Source organism: Arachis hypogaea, chromosome 9 (assembly GCF_003086295.3).
Source record: "Arachis hypogaea cultivar Tifrunner chromosome 9, arahy.Tifrunner.gnm2.J5K5, whole genome shotgun sequence".
NCBI lineage: Eukaryota > Viridiplantae > Streptophyta > Magnoliopsida > Fabales > Fabaceae > Arachis > Arachis hypogaea.
The window spans coordinates 105488273-105497810 of record NC_092044.1 but is presented as its reverse complement, the minus strand read 5'-3'; the positions used below and the strand labels follow the sequence as shown (position 1 = coordinate 105497810).

Sequence of the window (9538 nt, the reverse complement as noted above, 5' to 3'; positions counted from 1 at the left end):
TATAATAATTCTATGAATATAGAATGTAAGACATGAAATGAAAGTTATCATGTGTTATGTTGTGTTTATAATAATTCTATGAATATAGAATGTATTATGTATTCTGTATTCTGTATTATTGAGATTAGATATAGAAGGTTCTTTTTATAGGCATAAAATTGATGAATACAATTGATGTTATGACCGTTTGGTCATTAAGATAGAAATGATAGTCATTAAGTCGGTAATGAAGGTGTCAGTTACAAGCAAAAGAATGAATGATAGTTAACGCCGAGTTATAACTCATAATGCATAATAAAGACTGAGTTATAAGGTGACGGATTACAGCCCCCAAGTTTTGTCCGCCGATCATATGATCCAGGCTAAGCTTAGAAAATAAAATGAGTTATAACTCGGTTAAAAGATGAGTGAATAATGATATGGTGAGCCCCCAAGCTTAGTCGGGTTATTATGTCGGCACTTACTCAAAAAATAATTGAGTGATAAGAGTCATTCAATCAAGATAGTTGTGTGGGGGATACTTTTCCGTTTAAGAACAATTTTAGCATTTGATTGTATATGAACTGAAAAGTTCAGAGATAGATACCCATTGACGGAATCGATTGTATGATCCGAGGATATAATGGTTAATTGTCTTGGAAATTTTCCCAGCCCACAACAACTTATTGATGAATTTCTCGCTCAAAGCAATTAGTTATTGAATATTTACAATTTATAGTGAAGGTTTGACATGAATAAGATAAATTGAGAAAATGAATAGGTATAAAGTCACAACATATATTGAATAATATATATTATAAAAGTAAAATAGTTCAAAGTAAAAAAAAAATATACCTTGAAAGTTGATAATTGTAGAGAAGAAGGCGACATATATGAATGTCATACATGCCAAATGTGAATATCTGAATTTTGTTTTGTAGGACATGCTTTAATTTGATAATAAAGCAATAAGATAATAGTTATTGAATTATACATTTAGTATAATGTTTCTAGTAGTTACAGTATGACGAGGGATATTCTTCGTGCAATAATAATAAATTGCCTGTTTAATTTTCTACATTAAACAAATAGTAACATAAAATTTAATAGCATAAAGTGAATAGTGTAACAGTTATATACAATTGATATATAATTAATTTTTTGATAGAATCCAATTTTAAGATTTAAACTCATCATTATTGTCATTTAATTGTATAAATGAAATTATTAAGCAATAGAATATAATACATAATGAAATAAAAATGCAATTGACATGGTTATTATATGTCATTATTGTATAGAACATATATTGAGGTTTGAATATAACTAATAAATCAGTAAGTATTAGTTACTCAAAATATAAATGTAAAAGTATGTTGAATAAAATATATAATTTTACTTGTATAAATAGAGAACTTTGAAAAAAATAAGCAAATTTGATAATTGAATTTGTGCTCGGATTGGTTCATTAATCGATTATGAGATGTGAAATATTATGATACGTAAAAATGAAGCAATTTGAATGTATAAAGTATATACTTTATAAAAAGTTACGATAGATTAAAATTTGATAAGAGGCATTAAAAATCTTAAACAAGATTGTTGATATTGGTTCAAAAATTTGAATGTAAATCAAGTTTTATGAATCTAAGGGGAGTGGGAATGATTTTACTCGTCCCCACAGATGGCGCCAATTGTTCTTGCTGAGTTTGGCCGGTGTATAGCTCGTCCGTCGATGAATGTCTTCAAGCTTCTCGTCGAGATGAGTTATACGTCGGCAAGGAGAGAACAAGGGGGTGGGTACCTGCAAAAGACACTCCGACGCTCAAGTCAGTAAGTGTTTAAGAGGTATATAATAATTCTATGAATATAGAATGTAAGACATGAAATGAAAGTTATCATGTGTTATGTTGTGTTTATAATAATTCTATGAATATAGAATGTATTATGTATTCTGTATTCTGTATTATTGAGATTAGATATAGAAGGTTCTTTTTATAGGCATAAAATTGATGAAGACAATTGATGTTATGACCGTTTGGTCATTAAGATAGAAATGATGGTCATTAAGTCGGTAATGAAGGTGTCAGTTACAAGCAAAAGAATAAATGATAGTTAACGCCGAGTTATAACTCATAATGCATAATAAAGACTGAGTTATAAGGTGACGGATCATATATCATGACAAATAATAAAAAGAAATTAAGCATACATATCATTCAAATATTTGCCAGACAAGTGTCATAAGCGAAAATATCAAATGTTATTGAGAGTTATGGTAACAAAATTATTCACAGAACTAGAGATAGAAGAGAGTGAAGGTGAATGAGCATATGAAAAATTGTATATGGTGTAATCTTTCAAAAGATAATAAATCGCTCCTTCAATATAGCCAAATCAATTGTCTTTAATGATTTGGTGTCTTGCAGAGTGAATACATCATCATGAAATATTAGATGATAAGAAAGAGTAGATATAATAAGTTTAGAAATAGATAAAATATTTAAAGTAAATTTAAGTATATACAAGACATTATGAAAAATTATATTATGTGAAAGCATAATGATGCTAGCAAAATGAGCAAATAAGTATATGTCAATAGAAAAATATATAGATATTGGAATGATTTTAGGATAATTGTGAAAGTGTTGTAATGAGAAAGCAATGTGGTTAGTTGCTTCAGAATCAGTAATTCAAGAGCCACTAAGAAAAGAAGTAATGAAAAATACTTATGGGGATAATACGTTCTTATGTTTATATGACTAACATTTTTTTTACTTTCTTTTGTATACATGTGATTTGCGTAGTTACCTTGTAAACTATTTTTCTTTTTATTTTCTTTTTGCCTTTATAATTTATTCTGTATGACTATTATCTCTTGTAACGCATTTTTAAAAAAAATTACCTTGAAATTACATTTACGTTTTTAACGACGAATTAATCTTATATGCTATATTAATAAAGAGTTAAAGTTTATAAGAGAACATATTAGTAACGTTCGACAATTGACATTGGTCACGACGTGCTGAAAGTTGGATCATTATAATTTGGTATTAGAATAATTTGTCATTGGTAGGCTATTAAAATTTAGTACCAAAGCAATTCGTTCTTGATATACAATTTTTAAAATCTTCTGCAGATACTGACGGATTATTAGCTCTTTTTTTTCTTTACCTGTGTAATTTCATTAAATCTTTCAAATAATAAAAAAGAACTTGACATAACTCAATAACAAAATTCAGTTCTTTTCACATAGTCAGTTTCTCATCCTTCACATGAGAACCATATCCAATCAGAAAGTATAACTAAAATTATTTTTTGTCAACATGCTTTTAATATATAACCATTTTTTTTCTTTACAATAACTATTCATTCTAAACATCATCTCGTTTCACACTAACAACAAGTCTTCTAAAATACCTTATGATTCCATGAATTCTTAACCAACCGCATCCCTCAAATACGCACTACATCAAATTTAGTCATGACCTCCCTCTTTATCTCTATCAAACCTAACATATTTAACCTATATTTTTCTTAAAATTTTTTAGTATATTTCATTTGTCCACTCCCTATCATGCTCCTCTTCAGTATCACATGAATCATATTGGTACAAAAAAATCTCAACATTTTCTTATTTGAAAGTTTTATTAGACCTTATAGAGTCTAACTAAACTTTATTATTATTCCTTATAAGTCCTGAATCAAGTCCACTTCTATGTTCCTGATAATTTCACGTTATTGTTCTATCCGACTCACCAATTTCACTAACTACGAGAGATTCTGCAATCTTTCTCTCCCATAATTTTCTTAAATGTAGATTTAGCAATTACCTCTTTAGAATGATTCTATTTTGAATATTCTATATTCCACTCATACAAATCTACCTTCATAATTACCATTCTACCCTCAACTTCTACTCCCCCCTTCACCATATCCAACATCAATCTACGACCACATTATGAACCTTTGTCAGTTTGACCAGTCTTCTTATACTAGTATTTTCAGTTCTAATTTCTAACTCCAATACTTATTTCACATGTTTGTCATTGTTTCTTTTTTCATATTTCATCTTTGAGAAACACTCTTATACATAATTTTCATGACCTACTTCTTTTACCAGAATGTCAAAGTCACTCATGTCTATGGTGATATGAATCCATTCACAAATAACATTAACTATTCAAGTGTCAATTTGTACTATGCCTGCATTGAAAGATGCACATGATTTCATCACTTCATCACACGCAACTATTTCTTTTCACTAGCTTCCTATAGTTCTAAATATATCCACTAATCATGCATGCAATGAGATGTCAAAATACTTCATCTATACTCTTTTAGTTTCTCTACGCTCTTACTCTCCTACCTCTAAACGCTATAAAATATTTCTAAGAGACTATTCATTTTAAATATGATAGCTTCTTTTATGTTCAGGATTCTATGGATTGTCAAAAGAACTTTGTAAGTATCCAATTCTCATATTTGCATCCTATGAGACCAATGCTTCATCATTACCGACTTTAAAAATTTAAATTTATTGCCTTCATTGTTTTCCTTACTATACTCCTCTATAACCAATTCAAATTCTCTTTAGCTACAGACATTTTTATCTTCTTTGTCCAGCCATTTTCACGCGAATTCTTATCCATTATATACTTTCTCGTTTCTATAACTATCTCAGTCAATTTAAAAGTTTTTTACGTTGTGTTCTATTATCTGCAATCTTTTTTATCAAATTCCTTTTCTAACACCCTTTTTTTCTTCATAAAAGTGATCCTTTATATTTTGTCTCTCCAACAAAAATATTTTTTTTCTTAAATTCATACGATTTATTTCAATTATTACTTTTAAAGCTTTCTCTTTGTAGTGTATTTTTTTTATAAATATATTTTTCATTTTTCTTACTCCTTCTTATTTTAGTGATTTATATTATCAAATTAATTTTTGTATAGAATAAATTTCGTTAATCTAACTTTTTAACTTTAAAGTTTTATTATATAAATCAATTTAATAAATTTTTATATGTCATTATAATATTTTATTTTCATATATATTATAATTTAAAAATACACATAAATACAATTATTATATTATATATCTATTAATATCTAAATTTTCTAAAATTTAATAAACTTAATTAACAAAATAATATAACATAATTTAAAGAATAAATTATAAAATTTATAATGTATATAAAATCATTTACCCATATAAATCAATATGACTTACTTCTAAGGTAAATAATCTCCTTTTTTTCAAGGTTTTAAAAATCAAATAAATCATTAAATTGGTATAGTTAGAGGTTTAAAATTTAAAAATCAATCAAAATTAAATTAAATATAATAAAATAAAATAATATATATACCATATAGTTTTTTAAAAAGATATTTTTATATTTTATTACTAAAAATGATTAACCACTGAAAATTATTAATTTACCAAATTTTTTAGCAATTTTAGATTTTTTTTATTAATTTACTAACAATAACTTTTTTATCGAAAATTGAATCAATTTAATGACTAATTTTTAATTACTTCGGTCGAAATGGCCGACTCAATCCCATTCCCATAACAATGCCTCTTTACATTGGGTGGAAGATGATTCCCCGGAGGGTGAATGTTAAGGAGTAAGGAGAAGTGAATTGAGAGAGAAGAGAGAAGAGAGAAGAGAGAAGAGGACAAAAACGTCAATAGCCGGCAAAATACATGGAAGATTGTGTTGTGTGCAACACAAGGAAAGGAAGGGCGCGTGGAGTGATCCAAACATTAGTACTACTTAACAAGGCATTCTACCAAATAAGACATTTGTCCTAACTCTTCTACACTCCTTTCCTTGGACCAAACTCTTCAATCGCATCCATCTTCATTTCTCTCATTCTCATTCACTCTCTTCACTTTTTGAGTTTTGAAGTTAATTACTTTGACCCCTTTTCTTTATTATGTGAAAGTGACATCAACAATCACGGTTGAATGAATCTACTTGCATGCTCTTATTCTTGGAGTTTTGATTGAATTTGGAAGGTGAAGAAAGAAAAGAGAGAAATGGGTTCAGGTTCAAAAGTAGGGAATAGCAGCTTTGATTACTCGTTTAAGGTGTTATTGATTGGTGACTCTGGTGTTGGCAAGAGCAGCCTCCTCCTCAGCTTTATCTCCAAATACCTTCATCATCATCTTTCCCCCACTATTGGTACCTTCCTTCTTTTCTTCTTCTTTTTCTTGCTTTCTCACTAACAATGGAACATGCTCTATAATCTATTTCATGTCTTTTGAATAGAGGCAGAGTTTATTAACTCAACTTTCTTTCAATGTATTATTTCATCTAAATTTGTGGTCCATATTTTTCCCTTCTAGCATTTTGAACTAAAATTGGGACAGGTTCATGCCTTGGCAATATTTTGTATTCAATGTTGTATACTATATATATATTCATTGAAATTAAAAGTTGCATAATCTTCTCATGTATTGTTTCAGGAGTTTCATTATCCATTAGTATCATTTTTTCTGTATATTATTAAAATCTGTCATATACTGTGAAATTATTATGTTGGTCTGATTACCTTTTATTTGTTCATAGTTTATCAGAATTTGGTGGCATACATCTAGCTTTGAAGTTTTTCACTTAATTGTTTTTGGTAGATTGAGTGGTTCACTAACTCAGGATAATTTTGGATTGTAATTTTCCCTATTTATTTATTAAATTACTGAGACAGGTGTGGACTTCAAGATCAAGCTTTTTACCATTGGTGGTAAAAGAGTGAAGCTTACTATTTGGGACACAGGTAACTGTTTTTCTAGTTATTTGATCAAATTTTCATTTTTTTTGTGCAAATAAAAACAAATTTAGGTAGTTAATTAAGAATCTTTTTTGTTCTGACTCTATGTTCTGCGTGAAAGAAGTTGTAATATTAAGTGCTTTCTTTTCTTTGTCTCATATAAGAATAGTTTATCCATAATATTTCTTTTAGAAAGTGATATTCTTTTAGAACTTTAATTCCTCTCTTTTGTTTTTGGTATCATTTGTGTTGTTAAATGATTATTAGAGCAACCTGAAGATCCTTGTACAATAAGGATTAAGGAAACAACATAATTATTTTGCTTGTATTTGAAAATTTTGAATTCCAACTATTTCTTTAAACCCACTTGGTATGTTCATGATTCTGTAACCGACCGATACATGAGAATTGAGAAGTAATGATAAGAATTACATCCTGTGTTCTTCTTTTTTCTTTCTTTGTCTTTCGCCTTCTTTCCATTTCCTCAAGTGGCAAAGCTTTTGAAAGCTAAATTTAGTGGTTTTCTTTTACTTTTAAAAAAGTAGAAAAAATAAAAGAGATCAAGTCCGAGTTAGATGCCATATGTCAAATGTGGTAACATGAAAGTTTGATAAGGTGTTGAAAGCTAATACATCCTGAAATATTTATATGAGAATGTTCCAGCGCGAAAGTCGCTAAAAGAAATGTTAACTTTAAGGTTTGATGTGAACTTTTGATCCAAAGCTGGATTTTGTGAAAAAGTTTCTTGTTTATGAAGTAAGCAGTGATGTATCTTGAATTTGACTCTGTCAATGAATCCTAGTCTTGTATAATCTATCTAAGGATGAAAAGAAAGTGTTCAAAATCTTGAATATGATTAACTTGGTGACTGTGAAATGCAAATCACATGTTTAGTGTTCCTTCTTAAACATTGATTTATGTCTAATAACTTGGGCATTCTCATCTAACATTAATAGGTTTATATGATCAGTATAAGTTTCGTTTCGGTCATTTTTGTCTATAACAAATTCAGGAGTAGTCTAGGATCTTAGAGTATGCTTAATATTTCTTTTCTTGCAGCTGGACAAGAGAGGTTTGGAACGGTAATAAGCTCGTATTACAGAGGCGCCCACGGAATCATTCTTGGTACCCTCAGATGTTAAAAATTTATACATGTACACTTCGATTTATGACTTAACTATTGCTTATAATCTTGATCTTTAACATCTTTTTTTCCTTCACAATTTTCTAATTTAGTCTACGACGTGACAAAGCGCGAGTCATTTACAAACCTGGCGGACATATGGGCAAGAGAAGTTGAGCTTTACTCCACCAACCCCGATTGCATCAAAATTTTAGTTGGCAATAAAGTCGATAAGGTAATTAAGTGTTATGGTGAATAAAAGGAGAACTTCTATTTGTTCCTTACACTTTTCTTTGGCCTTACACTTCAGGAGAGTGAAAGAGCCGTTACAAAGGAAGAGGGTATGGCTCTTGCGCAGGAGCATCGATGCTTGTTCCTAGAATGTAGCGCCAAAACTCGGGAAAATGTTCAGCAATGCTTCAATGATCTAACACTAAAGGTATATGAGTCTTTATAAGCTTGTTAACCTCCCCCCTTCTTGATTAAGTTAGTGATTACTTGTGTCACACGCAAAGTATTAAACATACGAGTTTACGTATGTAACTTCTTGTTACTAACTAAATCTTTTGGGTCTTCCAAATAAAACAATTATGTACAGATGTTAGAGGTTCCGAGTTTACGTGAAAATGGATCATCGATAGTTAAGAGACAAAAGCAAATACACAATAAACCTCAGAGTGGCGATTGTTGTTCGCAGTAAAGTATGCTATAGGCGCCACATGAATTTGAAACAGGTATTACAACAAGTGATGACACAATTAAATAGTTGGAATGATCATATATATGTTCCAACATATTTTGAACCTTGTTTCAGTAACTTCCCGAAGAAGGGACTAGAGATCGAAATTGTCCTCTTATAGGACCCAAAATCAACATAGGGTGAGAAATACTTGCATGTTTCTGGAATAAGTTTAAGGCTACACTAAGAACTTCACAACTACTAATTTTTTTGTTTTTTATTTAACACCAAGTCTGAATAATTATTATCATTAAAAATGAATCGTTGTGGATATTCTTAGAGTATGGATTAAAATATGCTTCAGAAGCATGTGAGTATTTCTCCGAGATTTACACTTTTTCTGAACAAATGTACATCTTATTGTAAATATATGCCTCCAGATTGTGTTAGTAGGAAAATATGTAGCAAGTTTATATGTGTTATAAATTTGGTTTTGCCATTGGGTAATAATCTTGGTGAAAATCAGAGTGTAGTGTCGAACTTTCCATTTTATTTTTTTCAAGTAATAGATATATAGTAATTAATTTATTGTAGGGAAGCAAGAAGTTTTTCATATTATGAATTTGATGGTGGTTATATTGATATAACAGCGTAGTCTATATTTTTTTCATTCACTGGCTCTCAGCAGTGATTTTGGACCATTATTGAAGAAGTTTCTGTATGTTCTTGAAATAAGTTTATTATGTGTTTTTGATAACATTTTTATTTTTATAAATTTTAATAAAAATTATATATAAAAAATTTTTATATATAATTTTTTTATAAATTTTGATAACATTTTTATTTTTATTTGTAACTTGACATTGTTATACTAGGTCACTATTTAGATTTTAGCCATGTACCAAATTCAATCTTCCTATATGTTTTCTACGTAATAAGTAAAAACAAAGCTACGCAAGGTAGAGTTTAAAGGGGGGCAAA

The 9538-nt window shown here is 29.1% G+C and overlaps 1 protein-coding gene across 1 annotated transcript; it reads left to right on the top strand.

Moving 5' to 3' along the window:
* Positions 1-5776: 5776 nt before the first annotated feature.
* On the top strand, positions 5777-9079 carry LOC112711487 (ras-related protein RABC2a). Its single transcript, XM_025764155.3, has 6 exons — positions 5777-6169; positions 6693-6761; positions 7815-7880; positions 7992-8113; positions 8189-8317; positions 8477-9079. Exons 1-6 carry the CDS (start codon positions 6025-6027, stop codon positions 8576-8578), a joined length of 633 nt encoding a protein of 210 aa, XP_025619940.1. The 5' UTR covers positions 5777-6024; the 3' UTR covers positions 8579-9079.
* Positions 9080-9538: the final 459 nt, after the last annotated feature.

Bases quoted from the DNA above. Each gene is read 5' to 3' on its own strand.
- LOC112711487 (XM_025764155.3), top strand. From the start codon at position 6,025: ATGGGTTCAGGTTCAAAAGTAGGGAATAGCAGCTTTGATTACTCGTTT. The intron at 7,881-7,991 runs GTACCCTCAGAT...TTTCTAATTTAG, and splicing joins CGCCCACGGAATCATTCTTG to TCTACGACGTGACAAAGCGC. The intron at 8,114-8,188 runs GTAATTAAGTGT...CTTACACTTCAG, and splicing joins TTGGCAATAAAGTCGATAAG to GAGAGTGAAAGAGCCGTTAC.